Below are 19,828 nucleotides of genomic sequence, written 5' to 3'. Positions count from 1 at the left end.
GTTTGGAAGATGTGCATACATGTCATACAGTGATGGCTTTGCATGCTTATTACAACCCCCCAGTTACAGAAATGCGTGCCCCGCCCCCCTCCCTCTGGTCCATGGGAAAATTTTCTTAATTAAGAACGGTCTGTGGCACAAAAAAGGTTGGGGACAGCTGTTTCAAGGCACATACCCGTCCTTAAAATCAATGGAACAAGAATATTTCAAGGGAAACTATTGTATTACTATACCTATTTTTCTTTTTTTAATTCCAAATCATAATAATCTATCCTATGTGGAATGGAAAGTGAACTTTTTTGCTGTACTGGATTTAGAGAATTCATTTTGTCAGCTGGGAGGGGCAGTGCTGCAATTCGCCAGTCCCCTGACATGTGTCCCCACCATTGGTTTCAGGTAATTACCTTACTGGGCAACAGGAGCAGTATCGAATGTACGAACGTCAATAATAATATTTTTTTGGCAGGGGCGTGCCCTAATAATCTTATAAGCAAATATAAATATGTAAACTTTTGAGATTTTCAGAGTTGATTGGGCACTTAGCAGGTTAAAGTACAAACATACACGTCTTATAAGGAATCAGTAGCTGTGGCGACGATTCCATTTCATTTACAGGTTATTAGATTGGAAAATGGAAATGCAAAACACCAGCGAGTTGTGGCTGTCCCTATCAGCTCATACTCCTCAAAAATAGTATCACCTCAACAAATGTCCGCATTATGCGCGCACCCGTTGCACTGTTTGCTACCCATGTTGCTTTGCGTCACGGAAAGCGCGCACCCCACAGCTGACTTGTAACCATGGAGACGCCGGGACAACAAATCTTCCATGACTGTATTTCTAGGCGCTGGGAGAGCAGAGCATTCCCACGGTGAGCAAGAGCAATAGTGACAGCCTTAGGTAACCAAATTCGTAAATTCTACCACATTACCGGAAAGGGGCAAACTTTATATTTAATATTAATCTGAAGTTGATTTGTAGTAAAATGCAAACACACAGCATAGGCAACACCTAGTAACTTCTGTTTTGTTAAGGACAGTCCTTGTCCTGTTTCCTTTAACGTCCCACCTTCATTGCATTTAAGAAATATATATATAGAGAGAGAGAGAGAGAGAGAGAGAGAGAGTAATGCAGAGTCAGACAATAATCTAGTTCAGAGTCAGAGTAGTTTATATAGTATGCATTATATTGCAAAGAGTTTCCTCCTGTGCTTTTTGTAATTTGAATAATTGAGTTTTCTTTTTTGCTAATTTCTTTGAACATTGTACAGAAGATGTTGGTGTTGTAATTTCAAGTTCATATTTTCTGTAGTATAGTTTGGTAGTACAGAAAAATAAAACTGGGGTCACTTCCAAAGAGAACACCATGTTAATAACTCCCATTCTGTTATACCCCCTCGCAACTTACCAAGGTACGAACAGTGGTACATGAAGCAGAAAGACTAGGGTAACCAGATCTCTTGAATTCAGTGACATGTCTAATAAATGCATGTTGGAGGGATGCACTCGTATTTAAATGAAATTGCAATCAGTGCAGGTATTCTAGCTGGATTTTTTTAGACATGTCCCTGAATTTTCAAGTAATCTGGTAACCCTAAAACAGACCAGCTTCTTAGGGTCCTTAAACTAATTATTCAAGTTATTTTTTGAGGGCTTCAAGGTAGGGTTGCCACCTGTTTGGTTTTGACTCAAACAGGTTTTTCTAAAGCCTGTTTGGGTCTCAACTGTCTGTTCGGTTTTCAGCCTTGTGAAACCTGAACAATAATCTGGCCAATAAATGAAAAACAAATATTAAGTTACTCACTTCAACATGGCTTAGTTATCATCAAGTACAGTTAATTTCTTATTATTACAGAAACAAAAAAAGGAAATCAATTAATAAGTATTTTTAAAACATAGCATTGCTGTATTTCAAAGCTTTCTGGATAACTGATGTCTGTATAATAAATCCAATACTGTTAACTAAAGGACTGGCTTTACTCATCAGGCAGAATATAGATAGAGACAGGACTGCCACCCATGTGGTTTTGAACAAGACATCTCAATTTTTCAGAGGGCATTAATCCACCACTTTGGCATCATAATCCCATTGTGACCGCCTCTGATGTCATCATGCCCAGGTCCAACATCACTGCCCCACCCCCAATGCCATCTGTCCGACCCTCTTTGTTCGGTTTTAGCCTCCAGCAAAGGTGGCAACCCTACTTCAAGGGTGTAGATCAAAGGTTGGATGGATAGATCTGCAGAGCAATCCAAAGAGTAAATGCTTGTATTATACTCATAGTGTTATACAAAACAGTATATGGGGTGATGTGCAAAGACTGCTGTGGGCCATTGCTTGTGCGCCTTGTAAGCTCACACTGGTGCTTTTATACCATCTAGTATCTTGCAGTCAGTTCTGCTTGGAACTTCCTAAGCCAACTACAAAGCCATGGCAACTCCTAATAATTTGCTCCAGCTAATTTGCAGAGATCGAATATTGTGTGAATTATGTGTGAATTATTCAATTCTCATACACAATTTTAACTGTTTATTTTGTATTTATGCAACTTTAATACATATTAAGAAATACCATCCTGTCTAACTGAACGAAGAAGAAAAAGATGTCAGCTGAAGAAACTAACCAAAGTATAGATGTAGCACAGCAAACTGATGTAGAGACAAAACCAGATGATGAACTGGCACAAGAACTTTCTGAAAAAGATATTGTAAATAGTGAAAACATTTTAACAAAACGAGCCCAGAACATACTGAAGGAACAAACCCATACTGAAGGACATGCAGAAATGAAGCAACAATCATTTTCTGAGACAGGGACTCAGATGGATATGGAATGCATAGAACCACAAAATGAAGAGGAAATTAATTATCTGGAGAGCACAGCCACCGATGTGGCGAATTCATCTCTCGGGGTGGGACTAAATGCTCAGGAACATGGCCATATAGTTTCACATTCAACTGACAAGTTAAATACAGATGAAGAAAGAACAGAGGAAGTGGGAGTCTGTATACAAATGGACACTGCAATAGATCAATGCTCAAGCAAGTCAAGACAAGAACATGTGCTTGATGTTAAACAAGAAGAGGATTTGGCAACTGGTAACATGTCAATAGAAGAAGAAACTGATGTAGAGGATCATAAAGTTAACCCAGAAGCAAACTCTTTTGGTGAAGGTAGACTAGAAAATACTACTCTTACAAATATGTCTAGTACTACAGCTACAGGTATGTTGCAAATACACACTGGTACACATATAAGTGAGAAAGTACACTCAAAAACTTTAAATGTATGCACAAGCAAATTTTATCTGGGATAATATTCTAGTTGGTAGCTCTAGTGCAGGGGGCTCAAACTCAATTTACCTGGGGGCCGCAGGAGGCAAAGTCAGGATGAGGCTGGGCCACATAAGGGATTTCACAAAAAATTGGTTTTCAAGGGATAATGCAAGGCACGGCGGGCGGGAGCTGCTGATTGGGGAAATGACGTTATGCCATCATAACAGTTATTATGGGAAGACGTTCTGTGTGCACAATTAGCTCCTTAGCAGCTAATTGTGCACACAGAACGTCTTCCCATAATAACTGTTATGATGGCATAACGTCATTTCCGCAATCAGCAGCTCCCGCCCGCCATGCCTTGCATTATCCCTTGAATCGCAATTAAAATCGCGATCCATTCATTGCTTTTGAGAAGGCGTTGGTGCGGGCCACAAAATATTGTACCGAGGGCCGCAAATGGCCCGCGGGCCGCGAGTTTGAGACCCCTGCTCTAGTGAAAGAATAATTCAGACTTAGAAGTTTCTCTGTTAGTCCTGCCTGGAGTCTGAAAGATAATTCATATTCCAGTAATGACTGGGGAATACACTGTAATGTATAGTTCAGCATTTGTTTTTCCAACCTTGATTGGAAATTGGTAAATCCACTATTAGATGTGTAATCAAATGTCACATTATTTAAAGCTGCAGCTACACACATAGGGGGAAATTTACTAAGGCACGAACGCTTCGAATTATTGCTAGTCTTTATATTTGTGTATTTCAATATCTACAAAGGTTACTATTTTTCATAAAACTATAAACTATACATAAACTATATATAGCATTTATACATAGATGTGTGTATTTTAATATATAATATTTTTTCACTTTCAGTCAAAATTATACTGGCTCCGGATGGTGATGTGGTTACTATGGCATTTTCAATTAGCAATTCTATAAGAGACTTGAAAAATTACTTTGCTTCACAACTGAAGATACCTGAAACAATAATTCAGATACTGTTTGAGGGTAACTATAACCTTTGTATTGTTTTGCTTTTCTTGCCCTTAATTTGCAGTAGCATTTGTTATGTCATTGCAGGTATTTTTCCTTTAAAAATTTTAAGTAGAATCAGACTCATTCATAATTACTCCTGCAATTGCCGACCTGAAGCATGTGCACTGAAATCCAGTATCAGATCAACTTTCAGTAAAGATGCTTTATTAGTTCATCAATCGATGCAGCCATACATGGTGACCACCAACCCTGCTGGGTAGCTCTGGCCTTTCTGGTGGGGTAGGGGGTAGCAGAGCCATTCAGTAGTAGTCCTATGCTTGCAAGTTTGGATTGGTGTTTATTTAAAACTATAATGTTGCTTTTAGGTATAATAACACAATCAAAATCTTTTTAATTCCCATTTTCCATTAGTCGCATTTCATAGTTTTATTTAAAGAGACATTATATTGACTAATAAAGGATTTAGAAATTAAAGGGGTTGTTCATCTTCAATGTCCAAGATCAGCAATTAGCGAAAATGCTCTGTGTGTCAGAAAATCCATTTTCCATAAAAAAAAGTAAAAAGGCCACTGTAAAAGCTACTTTTTATGCCTGGTAAATCAGTCCTTTGTCTGTCTCTCTTGATCAGTTTTCTGAAGGGATGGGAGTGGCCTATTTTGAACCTGACACACTGAGAACTTCCTATATTTACATTATCACATCCAGGCTTTGCCCTCACTTTTTTCCTATTGCACCAATTCATTGGTTGCTTCTGCACTCTAACCAGTTATATAAATTGAAAGGGCATTGGTTCATTTCTGCCTTGGCAAACAGACTTAACAGATCACAAATCTAACATTCTGTTATATTAGATTAGCATTAACTATGTATAAAGCAAAGATTGTTCTATTAATTTGAACTGTTTGATTTGTAAATGTTGATACATGCTCTGTATAGACCTATATAGTGTACATATCTGTATAGTGAAACTCCCATGTATGGATGATGCTTAGGGGCCTTTTTACTAATGTTTATATATTGTTCCTTTTCACAAATCATATTTTTAGCGCTAAAAATTATGGATCATACTAATCACTTAAAACCATGAAAAATACGTAATTTATAACTAAAAAACACTAAATCACTTATACAAAACTTTGCCATTTAAAAGCTGTCACGGTCAAGTAGAAGTCAATGGGAGCTATCCTAGGCAGATTCTAACATTCTTTATTTAAATTGTGGTTTTCAAAGTTTTTGTGTTTTTTTTTCATTTATAAGTACAGGTATCGGACCCCTTATCCGGAAACCCGTTATCCAGAAAGCTACGAATTACGGAAAGCCCGTCTCCCATAGACTCCATTATAAGAAAATAATTCAGAATTTTAAAACGGATTTCCTTTTTCTATATAGGAATAAAACCGTACCTTGTAATTGATCCCAAGTAAGATATAAATAATCCTTATTGGATGCAAAACAATCCTATTGGGTTTAAATAATGTTTTATTGATTTTTTAGTAGACTTAAGCTATTGAGATCCAAATTACGGAAAGACCCCTTATCCGGAATACCCTTGGTCCCGAGCATTCTGGATAATGAGTCCTATACCTGTACATGAAAATTTCCATGAGGATTTCCAGGTTTTCACATTCTTATTCGGATTCTTATTGTGGTTTTTTTTGTTTTTGCTTTTAATAATTACTTGGCATTCGTGGTTTTAGTAAAAATTATTTTTTTCATGGTTACTTAAGCTACTAAAATCAGATTGTTGATAAGTGGTCCTCTTAGTGTAACTGTTACTGCCTTGTGAAACCAAGTATTTTGCCACTCAAAGGCATTTCTTTTTTTTTAAGCCTTAAACGTTCACTGTCAGAGCAATTGTGGCTTCACCTCCTATAAATAAATGCAAATAATAACCAGTGGTTATTTAGCGACTAGTTGCAACAGTTCTTGGAATATGAAATTGTTTAAGCTTGGCAAAATGAAATGCATTAGATACATGTCTAACATTATTTAAAGAGTAATTAACCTGCCTTTTTATTGTACTAATATGTCTTTGTATGCATGTGTGAGTCCAAAGTATAGTTTACCATTTCTGTGCATAGTAGTTGCTGCAGTCTATTCAACACCAAACTTAATGTACTTTCTCATGTATTTAGGACGTGTGGTAAAGGATCATGAGACATTGGTCGATCTTGGGGTCACACCTCACGGAACCATTCAACTTGAAATGATTTCTTTGGATCCAGAAAATTTTTCAGTCAAAGCATTAAAACTTCAACAAGAAAACAACATGCCAGATGTCATAACTGTCAGAGTTCAAACAGGTATCGTCAGACAATAAACTAATATAATGCCATTTATTTGTCTATGTCTCAGATTGTTAACCTGAAATAGAAATACCTTATAAATGCATCACTATACATAGGCTTTCCCTCCTTCCTTACTTTTCCCTGCCATACTTAGAAACTGGTCAACCACAAACAGGAAAACATTCATCTTGTCATATATATGACACACCTGTGTATAATAGGCCAAAGAGCTGCAGTTTTTGGGGATTTTTTTTGCAGATGTAGACTATTTAAGATGGCTACCAGTGTGGTTACTTTACATTTGCAGTTACTGCTTTATTATTTTAAGTGATCAAATTGGTTTGCTGGTTATCAAAAGCTGTTCCTTGCGCATCCCAATAGTGAAGCTGAGTGCTCATTTGTTCAGGTGTGCCCAATGACCTCCAAACCTGGCAGTAGCTCCCAGCTTCCCACGGCAGCCTGCATCAATTGCCAGCAGGGCCACTCATGCCCCATGGCAAGGTGAGAACCCTTGAAGTTGGGAAGAAGTTTTCTAACTCAAATTACCTTGTTTGTTGAAAGAATCAACTTGAATTTTTTAAATTTTAGGTGCTGCATCATTTTTGTTTTTTATAGACATATGTGTGTGTGTGCTATTTATTATGAACTGTACAATGATGTAATTGTCTTTTCCCACCCTACATTAAGATGAAGGATCGTATAGAGATTTAGTGGTGGAAATTGAAAGGTTAAATTACCGTAAACCATATCTTGGTGGATATCGGCATAAAGCAACTGGAGTGGTCTTTCATCATGCTGGGACACAAACAGTACCAAAAAAGAGACCAGATCGAGAAACTGTTGTGTTCTGTAGAGAAACACAGGTATGTAATTTAATATCTACTATGAAAAAAATATTTTATAAAAATTGTGTAATGAAGTTATATGATTTTTAAGAATAAGTTCAGCTGAATTTAATTTTTATTAATCTGTTTCATATATTTTTTTATTTCAGCTGTATATAAGGATTTATTTGTGAGTTCCTTAACATTTTTCTAGCTGCAAACAGCAACCTCCTGCTGTGAGACAATAAACTCTTTCATAACCTGATTCCAGTCATTGATTTTCAGTTATTATTTGCCAAATATCATGGTTAAATTTTTCACAGCATGAGAAATGTTAGGTTAAGGAAACACACAAATATATTGTTTATACTGCGAAAATGATAAGAAAAAAAAATTGTAAGAAAGAATGATTAAAGGAGAACTATACCCCTGGGCACTAAAAGCCCCCTTAACTATCACTGCCTAGTCCCCCCCTCACCTCTCCCTTATAGCATAGTTCTTAAGTTTAAACGCTGTCCCTATCGCTAACCCTTCTTCTTCTTACCAACTGACGACTCTTCGGGTCACACCGCCGACACGGACCCTGCTTGTACATGCGCAGTTGCCAACTGCTAACTACATTTTGGTGGTCTGTCCTTCTTCATATTAAATAAAGTGGTAAACAAGCAGCACTATAGCTCCATGCACCAGTATTCTGTCCCATTTCCTGACAGATCTGTGTTTGGTGTCTCTTACCAGCTGGCTCCATAAGTTCTAGGTGCAAATGACTCAACAGAAGAATAAAACAGAATGCTTATGCGCTGACTGCAATGTAGAGCTGTAAGTGGTGAAGGGAGTCTGAGTATTTATTTGAGCAGGATTGGGTCCATTTTACTTTCAACCGGCAGCTATTTTAGATGTCCACTTTACATTTTTAAAGAAGTTCTTTGTAGTGATTAGCAAACTTTTTCCAGGCATGGACTCGCAGCAAAATTCCGAATTTCGGCAAATTTTTTTAAGAAAATGTCACAGACAAAAAAGTTGCCCCCCCCCAAAAAATGCCCATTGACTTTAATGCATTTGGAGTGAGAAAAAACACCCATTGACTTTAATGCATTTGGAGTAAGAAAAAATAGCCATTGACTTTGATGCATTTAGAGTAAGAAAAAAAGTTGTGTGTGAAAAATTTGGCCATTGACTTCAATGCATTTCGCAAATTTTGCAGTTTTGCTTATTTTTTTAGCAGTTTTGTGAATTTTTCAGAGAATCGAAATGTGACTGATTTGCTTATCACTAGTACTTTGCAAACTTTAATTTTCTCCCTGGTATAACAATCATTCCCTTTCTGTGGCTCTCAGATGCTTCAAGTACTGGATGAGTCTCCAGGAATTTGCAAGATAAAATTACCAGATATGCCTTGTCAGGCAGTTTTTACAGGACTGCTGGATGTTCAGTTACAGTATAATGCATTTACTATTTTTTTTAAAAGATCATCTTTTCAAAATGAAATGTATTCTAATGTTTTGACTAGTGCGCTGTTTTTAGTTTAAGGGGTCATTGGGTCAAGAAAATTAGTGAGTGGAAATGCAGTGTGGGCATTTGTAGGCAGGATCATTTAATCTATTTGCCAGAGATTATTCTAGTGTTCTCAGGCTTTGCAGACCCAAAACTTGTGTATGCAATGTACTGTATATCTAAATATTCCTCCAAACTCCATCATTTACATATAATGCATGTAACATTTGCATATTATTGAATGTGCACTGTACTTTTCATGTATTGTTTCACAGCTCCTTACAGTTGGAGTATTAATATAAAAGAAAAAGAGACTGTATTAGGTAAATGAAAAACAATGACATATGTTATTTTCATAATTACAGACTGTACAGCACAAGAACAAGAACCAGCAGTCTAGGAATACAATGTCGACACAGATGACGAAGATTGGTTGCTATGTATCAAATATAACTGATAAATTAATTACACCAAAGAGATATGTGACAGCTGAGGAACTTCATGCTCGACAACTTAAAGCAGTTAGTATCTGCATAATGTTTTTTTAAATTTTTATTAGCATTTGTAAACTGAAGCATATAGATTCTGATGATGAAATAATTTTGTTAAATATAGTTCAATATTTAATATAGTATAGTTTAACAAAGATGGATTTCTTTATTCATTTTTCTATGCAATTATATTTTCTTTGTGTAGTCTTCAATAAAGTTTCATTTCTTGTAGTTGTCATTATTTCTGTGTAAAAAAGTGATCATTGCTTCCCCAGTTTTCAAAGATACAACATGAAGTATTTTTAAAGTAAAACCCCAGGTTTGTTTTTTTATAAATAATATGTGCTCAATTCGCAGTAATAGCTTAGCAATTATGGTCCGTGATGGTGCTAACAATTACAGATACTGGGATTTTCTTTATTAGCGTATAAGCATGGATATTTTCCTTTATTGATGTATTCATATGGATGTGTTTCTCATGCAGATTATAGTGATCCAGACATACTTTCGACGTTTTCATGCCAGAAAAGTTGTTCAGCAACTGAGGGAGGAAAAAAAGCTTAGGCTGGAATGGGAAGGAAGGGAAGATTTAAGGAGAAAAAAAGAAAAGGAAGATCAACTGAGAAAAGATTATGAACGTCGGATGAATCCGAAAACAAAAGATGATTTTGACCTTTTGTATCATGCCCTTGAATGTAGGTATCTGAGCAGCCCCATATTTATACACGTTGATGTTAAATCTAGCAGACCATGTATGGCCAGATGTTTAATTTTACAATCCTATTTGCCCTCCTAATGGGTGGCATGGGCACATATTCCTTCCTCAACAAAATCCCAGCTAAAAGTCATATCTGATATCGGAAATATAGCAGCAGGTCAGTCTCAGGTTGCCCCTTAAGCTGGCCATACACGTGGCGATCTCACGATGTTTCGTACGACCGTCGGTCGCACGAAACATCGTCAGATCCGCCACACACCATTCAGGGCTGAATCGGCAGGTAAGGAGGTAGAAACAATAGGATTTCTACCTCCTTCTGCCGATTCAGCTCTGAAGGGAGAATTTTGGTCAGGCGCCTTCTATGGCGCCCGATCAAAATTTTCTAACCTGGCCGATCGGCGAGTCGACCGATATCAGCAGCTTCCTGCGATATCGGTCGGCTCGCTGACATGCCATACACGCACCGATTATCGTACGAAACGAGGTTTCGTACGATAATATCGGTGCGTGTATGGCCACCTTTAGATTTTCCTTTTACAATCAGCAACAGCATATTTGACAGAATGTCTGTTCAACTTGGGAATTACCTGGGCCTCTCAAATAAGGTGTAAGTAAGCAAAATGGCATGTTTTACTTTATCGTGAGGTTTGTTACTGGATCAGTATTTTTTCTTGCAACCAAGTTTAACTATAGGACAGTTTAGTTGTTTGAAAATAAGGTATTGACTCAAGTTAATGGAAAAAAAGTTAAAAAAAAGTTACTTAATGTAATAATTTTCAAATAAATGTTGGCCAGATTACGCAAGCATTTTTTTGCAATATGAAATTATTCAACGGTAACCAAGTGCAGTTGAATATGGTAATGTGGATTATTCTTCTCAAGTGTTGTTACCTGGTCAATACAAATAAAAATATATTTTACTCACAGATGTATCATGTAACAAAAGAACAGTGTAAAATCTATATTTAAAGTGCTTAAATACTTTTCAACCTGGAATTAAAAAAGCCAGGGTTTTGCTATAACTTTCTTGGTGTCTGTAAAGGTGTAAGTGATTGAAATCACTAGGTATGTTATTTAGACTCTTGGCTTGGAGTGCCTTCCCTAAATATGTCTGTAAATGTATTTGTAGCACTATATGTATTGATAAACTTTTTGCTGAGGCTTCTCTGAGCCAGCAAAATTGTTCCAGGGACATTAGATTATGGTGGGAAGCTAGGTTCCAATTACTAAAGAATTGTAAATAGAAATAGAAATAGATTCCGAAATTTTCCCCCAAGCCCGTGGAAAAAAGTGTCTGAGTGCCATGCCGACATCTCCTTACATACTAGTTTCTTAAAGCTTGCCATGCCAACATATCCTTACATACTTGTTTCTTAAAGCTTGGCACTTGGCGTTCTGCGCATCTAACATTTTGGCACCCCCCCGAAATAGGGGTGGGGGGTCCTTTAACACCCATTTTAAAGTATAATTTGACAATGAGTATATTAATTTCTTTAGCCTGGAGGAAGGAAGAGCTGGAGCGAATTAACCAAACATACACCGGTGCTGAAAGGAAAGCAGCTCTCTGTGAACTTCTAGAGCAGGAAACACAATTAATAGCCTCTATAGGCAGGCATAAGCTAAATGCCAATGAAGAAAACCAGCAACAGTCCATACAGGTCCTCTTGAATAAGGTAAGTAAACACAATTTATACCCAAGGTATTGATAATATGCACTGTTCCACAACCAGGTTTATACAGGCCACATGGACATATAGAAAAATACCATTTGTTCTCTTTTAGGCATATGGTGCACAGTGTGGAGACTCTGAAAATGTTTTTTCTTTCAGAAAACAAAAACGGCTGTGCATTCATTTACTGTCACTTTATACAGAAAATTAAAGTGACACAAATGTATCAGCCTTTAATAAGCGGGGAAACAAGATTTGTTAAAGTGCATATATTTACCTTGAATGGTTCTATAGTTTTGACCTGATCTTAGCCCACAAAACCTTAACCCACACCTGACCATAACCAGCAAAATGTTGCCCTGTTTCTCAGTCCAGGCACCCACGTAAAGCACATAACTTCCCTTAGATTTGACTTACTATTTATGTGTCACTGTAGGAATATCTTTGTAAATTAATGTGTCATTCTTGATATTCTGTAGAGCCTAGAAACAGTACCCTGATGATTATTATTAATAATAGTTTTTTTTATTTAAGTGCTCTGAACCAAAAAGGTGGAAAGCATTTGATGGAAAGACGACTGAAATGGATACTCAGTACACAATCCGTGCAAGACAGCTTCGTGATATCTATACCAGCATAAACACACCATACTTTAATGCTGATGAAAGACTGGATGCACTTTTAACTCTTAAACTTACTGTGAAGGTAACTCATTTTTGGTTGCATACATTTCTAATGACAAGGTTTATAGACAGCTACAATGTTTTTGTTGATTGTATTACTTTGAGGGAAATAATGATACTTTTGTGCAGAAATATAAAACGTATAGCATTTTTGCTGGGCACAATGACACAGACAATATTATGGGATAGCCAACAGATAAACATGTGTGATGTTATAGTGCAATTTGCTATATGTACTAAAGGCTAAATTGCTAAATCTTATCCAACAGATCCACTTGGGGCAATCTATTTGGTCATAACTGTATAAACTGCTATATTGCTTAACTCATCTGGTTTTTATATCTGGTTTTTATGCATGACTCCCACTCCCACCGTATCCTATCATTTGATAATTCAGTGTTCTTATTCAATATATATATATATATATATATATATATATATATATATATATATATATATATATATGTATTTTTGTGGCTGTTGTGCTTTGTTTTAGGAGCATGACTGTAAATTAACCCAAGAGATTGTTGAGCTTATTGACAGAGAAGCTGATCTTTTAATGCGTGGGGTGCAGAACTCCAACTTGGAGGGACTGAGGAAAAGGATATCCACTCTCTTCTTGCAATACATAAAAATACCAACTTTTAATCCTGAGGTTGCCAGACTGCTCAAGGTATTGTAAATATGTACATTGTTCCAAAGATTTCCAATGACAACAGATATTTATCTTTTCTTAATTCTGTTATAAATATCTACTTTTATATTTTATACTGTAAAGGCAATTGCAAGACATAATTCAAAATAATTGCAGTCCTGCATTTAATAATGGGAGGTCAATAGACATATTTCTATCTATACAGTAGTAAACATAATAAATTATGCTAAGTGGCTTGTCAGATGCAGATATTGGTATAATGTTTTATTATTTTTATTCTGTCAGAAAAGCTACAATTATATATATACATCTGATGCAAAACATGTTGTCATAACAGAATACAGAAAAATATAGAAGGCAGTTTAACTAAAAATACACTTGCATTTTTTTGAAAGGTTCCTGAAGATTCTACAGCTCTGCGTAAAAACATATACTTCTGCCCCAGCTGCAAAAGCTATTTGCCATCCACTGAGTTTTCCCTTTCCTCCATCGCACGTACTGTGGGACGGTGTCGCAAATGTTCCAAATTAGACAATGAAGCCAGAGACAGAGAAGAACTTTCAAAATATAAGATTTTATTGAAACAACTAAAAAGATCTGAGGCAGAATATGGTGATGGAAGTAGAATTGCATTTTTGCTTCAGGTAAGCCATGTTAATAAATGCCATTCTTATAATCCTGTCTCAGCAGAACTTTTTATATCATTTTTCTATATGATTTTAAACTTAGAATTGATAACCACAAACAAAGTCACCCACATTTACTGATGTTCAGTCAGCTTTTGAAAACATGTACTGTAGTTCTTGCTCAGATTTCCCAGAAGCAAAACCTGAGATTTGAGATTATTTTTAAAAACCAGGAAGGTTGGAGATTTATAAAACTGTCACTTTTTTTGACTGAAAAAAAGTACGCCACATTTAAGATGGCAAGAACAATTAGGGCCGATTCTCTAAAGTGTGTTAAAACGTGTGCTATTTATAGCATGCGGTAAAATTTTTATCACGTCTAAATTTTCGAGACTTAACGCAGGATTCACTAAAAGCATACTTGCGTTAATTTACGCGCGATACTGCATGCGTTATTTTAGTTGCGAAGACTATTTTCGTGCGGTATTTGGTGGTACATGCGCTAATCAACGCACCGCGTATAAATAGTCGCCACGTATAAATAGTTGCCGCGTATAAATAGTCGCCACATATAAATAGTAGCCGCATATAAATAGTAGCCACATATAAATAAATAGTATCCGCATATAAATAGTAGCCGCATATAAATAGTAGCATATAAATAGTAGCCGCATATAAATAGTCGTGCGAATAAATGCACGCCATGTTAGCCATATATGCCAATACTTGCGGAAAATTACTGTACTGAAAATGCCCATTTCCCTGCAAACTGGAGGCTGCATCACTCTAGGGCCAACACATACTTGAATAAATCCCACTGCAAAGTCCATATTGTGTTGCCAAAAGCTCATTAACTGTACTTTTTCTATAATTACCGCCTGCCTCAAGTAAGTGTTAATTTTAGCACAGACTAATGCGATATTTAGCGCGTCTAAGTGTTTGTGAATCATGTGTTAGTGTTATTTCGGCGCGCAAATTAACGCATGCGTTGCACGCAAATTAACGCATGCGATGTGCGACTTAACGCGCGCCGTAATACTGTAGTGAATTGCGCGTTAATTTTCTCATCTATTTTAACCCAAGAAAGCGTGAGATAAAAAATAACGCACTTTAGTGAATCAGCCCTATTGAGTCATATGGAGGCTTAGAATAGTAGAGGAATAGAATAGTCTGTGACCGGCTGTCCACGTTTTCAAGGGAAAGTTAATCCCATCATTGTTTTCTGTTTTACTCAGTTTCAAGGGGAAGTTTATCCCATTATTGTTTTCTGTTTCACCCACTTTCAAGGGGAAGTTAACATCTTCATTGTTTTCTGTTTCACACATTTTCAATGTGAATTTAATCCCATCATTGTTTTCTATTTCACCCAGTTTCAAGTGAAACTTTAACACATTATTGTTTTCCAAGAATGAGTGCCAGTGCTCCTAAAATGGCTACTGGAGCAATTCCTGTTTGGGAAAAATAAAGAGAATTCATGGAAAACGGGCATTTAAATTTCATGAATTTCTTAAATTTTTCAGCTTGAAAAAATCGCGATTTCGGGCAATAAACTCGATACTTTTGTTCGTCCTTAACATTATTATTGGGACATTTAATAAATGCAAGACTTGTCTTGTTTTATTTGAAAAAATAAAGTAGATAGTGTGAGTAAAGTTATTACGCTTGACTAACATGATAGCATAGCGTTTGGAATTATTTCTTAGGGTGATAGGACCCAATTAATTGTAAACGGTGTCTCCCACTCAAAGTACCAATTCCAATCTCTGTTTCAAGAGAAGGTAATCTTATCAGGTATTCATTTTCTGCGATCATATATTTAAACACCCAAATTAACCCAGTAATAAAAAATTACCATATATAATATCCTAATGATTTTTTTTTCAGCAACAAGACCTGAAATATTTAGTTGAGAATATCTGGGCTGCACACTCAGCACTCAGTGCTTGCGATGACCTCTATGATTTGGCTGTGGTGAGGTGGGATAAATACTTTGAATGGTCTCCTTGGAATTGCATTCTTCTTACTAAAGATGAAGCAACTGCTCATCTAAAACTTGCCAATGCTGAAAAGGTAATACTAAAACCCATTAAGGTTTTGTCTTTAAAGAACAACTAAAGGTTTAAGAAAAGCCACCTTTGTTATTTTAGTAAAACTAAAGGATTGGGTTACACTACCACTTTACAAAAACAGCAGTATTGTGCATCTTAAAACTTCCAGTTAACTTTTGGGGTCCACCACTGCTGACCACCTCCTCTACTTTAAGCTGGCCATACACGTGGCGATCCGACGATGTTTCGTACGACCATCGGTCGCACGAAACATCGTCAGATCCGCCACACACCATTCAGGGCTGAATCGGCAGGTAAGGAGGTAGAAACAATAGGATTTCTACCTCCTTCTGCCGATTCAGCTCTGAAGGGAGAATTTTGGTCAGGCGCCTTCTATGGCGCCCGATCAAAATTTTCTAACCTGGCCGATCGACGAGCCGACCGATTTCAGCAGCTTCCTGCGACATCGGTCGGCTCGCTGACATACCATACACGCACCGATTATCGTACGAAACGAGGTTTCGTACGATAATATCGGTGCGTGTATGGCCACCTTTAGGCAGCTGACAAACTAGGCACATTAAATATCCAATACTCAGGGTGCTGGTGTCTCCAGTAAGTGGAACAGCAGCAAAAGTCTTTTCATACATAACAAGAGGTACTTTTAGGGGCTGATTTACTAAGACACGATTTCGAATCCGAATTGGAAAAATTCCGATTGGAAACGAACATTTTGCGTCTTTTTCGTATTTTTTGCGATTTTTTCGGCGTCTTTACGATTTTTGCGTAAAAACGCGAGTTTTTCAGCGTCTTTACGTGAGTTTTTCGTAGCCATTACGAAAGTTGCGCAAAGTCGCGATTTTTTCGTAGCGTTAACACTTGCGCGCAAAGTCGCGCCTTTTTTGTAGCGTTAAAACTTAAAAGGCGCGACGTTTCTTGCAAGTTTTAACGCTACGAAAAATTCGCGACTTTGCGCAACTTTCGTAATGGCTACGAAAAACTCACGTTTTTACGCAAAAATCGTAAAGACGCCGAAAAACTCGCGTTTTTACGCAAAAATCGTAAAGATGCCGAAAAAAATCGCAAAATTACCGATCATTATGAAAAAAACGCAATCGGACGCATTCGGCCCGTTCGTGGGTTAGTAAATGTGCCCCTTAGTGTATATTCAGTATATATTGTCGTCTCATTTTTCTCATATACCCCATGTTCAACATAAATTCAATGAATTGGGCTTGTGCTGAACATACTTTTTTTTGCTATTTCTTGAGCTTAGCAAGGCAAACAAGCTACTCCATGTGGGGACCTTGGACAGAGAATTTCCCTGCATATTGGACGTCTGCTTGTCTGTGTGCAAGGAATCTGGCGCAAGGAGCAGAGCAAAGCCTCAGGAGGTGCAACCAAGCCCTGTCCTTGCCTGCTGCCTCATGCTGCTCCCATACTGTCTGAATGACAATAAAGCACTGACTAACATACTAACACTAATAACATATTCTAGGGGCCAGCAGCTGGTTTGTGCATGCCAAGACAGAGCACAGAGGCTTGCAGCAATTTGCACAATACAGAACTCAGCGTGCAAGGTGCAAAAATGGCCCGTTGCAGCCTTTTTTGAACTTTCCACACTGTGTTCTGCAGTGTAATAACTTCTAATGTCAGTGATGTTATCACATTAAAGTAATATCAAATTTGGATCAAAACATTTCTTGGCCACAATTGTTGCTGTAGGCTTTTATCACACTGAGGGGCAAATTTATCAAAGCGTGAGAAACTCACCAACTTTCTATTTATTACAATGTGATTTTTAGAAGTTTATTTGACAATGGTTGAAAGTTACAGTTTAACATTTTACAAATACACTTCTAAAAATGCAAAGGGCATATGCCTATGCCCTACGTCTTACATCTTTGACCTTCAGTACAGACTGCAAAGATTTGACCCTTTCAAAAAAATACAGTTCTTCCTGCATTCTGTGATGTTGTATTCATAAGCGGTGAGAATGGGAATGGTTCATAGTCCTGGGTTTGACTTTGGATGCCACTTAGCTTAGGAATTCTTCAGACATGCAAGCTAGGAAGCAGTAGGCAGGGCCAGAACTAGGGGTAGGCAGAAATGGCAGCTGCCTAGGGCGCAATGATTGGGGGGCGCCAAGCAGGAGCCTCTCCTGCCTAATCCTAGTGTGCGCTCCTTTGTCATTGCCCCTGCCACTTGTCAGGTGAGGGCAATGACCCACCCCACCCGTAACTGCGCATGCGCGCCACAGCACACGCAAGTGGTGGGAAGGTGCAAGGGCAAGGTGGCCGACCAGGTTTCCTGGGGCTCCCGGTCTGCTTGGCCCGCTCCTGCTAGTAGGAGTAAGGCCCAGGAGAGCCCTCACTTACCCACAGATTTGGCACAATTTGCAAACAAAACCTGCACTTCCCACAGACACAAGTGCTCTATGGATTTCTCCTAAGTGATGCAGTGTTGAATCCATTAGGGCTCCACTTGCTCCAATGGGATTTATAATCTCTGAGCACCTGAGTATGATAAGATTATTAGCAAATCCTCACACAAAGGATTTTGGCCAGACAAAAAGAATATCTTTCCAAACATGTTTAGAAGCTAATTGCAGTCTAGTTTATTTATTATTTGTAAATAATATTTTATATATTTGCCTTTTATTAATTAAACAAAAGCTTATTAGGGGGTTGGGTCATATTAAGTACAACAATGCAGGTAGATTGTGTATGTAGGCAAAATGTGTGACACAAAATATCCTAAACAGTTACATCATTTGCATATTAACTATGCCTGCTGATTGAACTGAAATCAGATTGCCATACACTTAGGGCTGTGGCACATGGGAAGATTAGTCGCCATGACAAATCTCCCTTGTCGCGGGCGACTAATCTCCCCGAAATGCCATCCCACCGGCGAAAATGTAAATCCTCTCAAGGCAACTTCCACAATTTCCGGTAATTGCTTCCTGCGATAAATCTCCCTTTTTGCCGGTGGGATGGCATTTCGGGGAGATTAGTCACCCGCGAAAAGGGAGATTTGTCACGGGCGACTAATCACTCCGTGTGCCGCAGCCCTAATAGCGAATAGCATCTCCAGACTGCTTGTTAAATATGTCTTTTCTTTTTCAGGCTTATGGAATTGGTTTTATTCGCAAGATGAAGCACAGGCACACCCTTGCCAAGAACTATTTTTCCCAGATCCCAGAGATGGCACCATTTCTGAATGCAGAGATGTCTAATAAGAATCCTGCAAAAAATGATCTTATTAATTAATTAAACCATTTCAACACTTTCCTGTGTTTAGGTTTTACATCTGAGGCCCTGGGCACACGGAGCAGTTTGTCTGCTTCTCTCAGTGGAATATGACTTGGTGGTATCTGACAGAATGCTGGCAGTTCTTCTTTCTGCCTAAGTGTGCCATTTTTACTGCTATAGCTTGTTTTTGACACAACACTGTGAATTCTTCTGTTAAAGATGCCATTAAATAATTCTAAAAAATGTTATAGTTGCAACTTAAGTAAGACATGCAAACAAAATAGTTTTATACATCTTTATTGGGGATCTCCACCCAATAATTATATAATATGTAACTCTAAGCAGCTTTTCAATATACACTGATTAAATAATTTCATGGCTTTTGTGTTATTTGCAAATTAAATTGCTGTTGATAGCAGTATTTGTTCCCTTTCTGTTCGCTGGGTCTGATGTAACACAGTGTAACAGTAGTCTACTCCAGGTCTTTTAATCTGCTTTTATCAAGTGGTTTGCAACACTGTTTCAGGAGTCAGAGTCAATAGTGCAGAGAATGTAAACAGTCAAATAGATACTGGAGCATAAAAATCGTACAGGTATGGGGCCCATTATCCAGAATACTCGAGACCTGGGGTTTTCTCGATAAGGGATCTTTCCGTAATTTGGATCTCCATACCTTAAGTCTACTTAAACATTATTTAAATATGAAATAAACCCAATAGGCTTGTTTTGCTTCCAGTAAGGATTAATTGTATATTAGTTGGAATTAAGTACAAGGTACAGTTTTATTATTACAAGAAAATGGAA

General features: G+C 37.6%; 1 protein-coding gene across 2 annotated transcripts; it reads left to right on the top strand.

Moving 5' to 3' along the window:
- The first annotated feature begins 770 nt into the window (after positions 1–770).
- iqub (IQ motif and ubiquitin domain containing) lies at positions 771–19,396 on the top strand. 2 transcript variants are annotated; one of them, XM_002941829.5, is made up of 13 exons: positions 771–871; positions 2,566–3,224; positions 4,151–4,285; positions 6,409–6,576; positions 7,249–7,424; positions 9,245–9,400; positions 9,855–10,065; positions 11,586–11,761; positions 12,293–12,463; positions 12,938–13,114; positions 13,492–13,740; positions 15,607–15,792; positions 18,899–19,396. In XM_002941829.5, the coding sequence occupies exons 2-13, from the start codon at positions 2,603–2,605 to the stop codon at positions 19,040–19,042; spliced, it is 2,571 nt and encodes an 856-aa protein (XP_002941875.2). In that variant the 5' UTR covers positions 771–871; positions 2,566–2,602; the 3' UTR covers positions 19,043–19,396. The 2 variants fall into 2 exon arrangements, with proteins under 2 accessions (XP_002941875.2, XP_004913050.1); XM_004912993.4 differs by having other exon boundaries at positions 794–900.
- The last annotated feature ends 432 nt before the right edge of the window (positions 19,397–19,828 follow it).

Source organism: Xenopus tropicalis, chromosome 3 (assembly GCF_000004195.4).
Source record: "Xenopus tropicalis strain Nigerian chromosome 3, UCB_Xtro_10.0, whole genome shotgun sequence".
In the NCBI taxonomy this organism is placed as follows: Eukaryota; Metazoa; Chordata; class Amphibia; order Anura; family Pipidae; genus Xenopus; species Xenopus tropicalis.
This window is presented reverse-complemented; position numbering and strand designations above follow the sequence as displayed.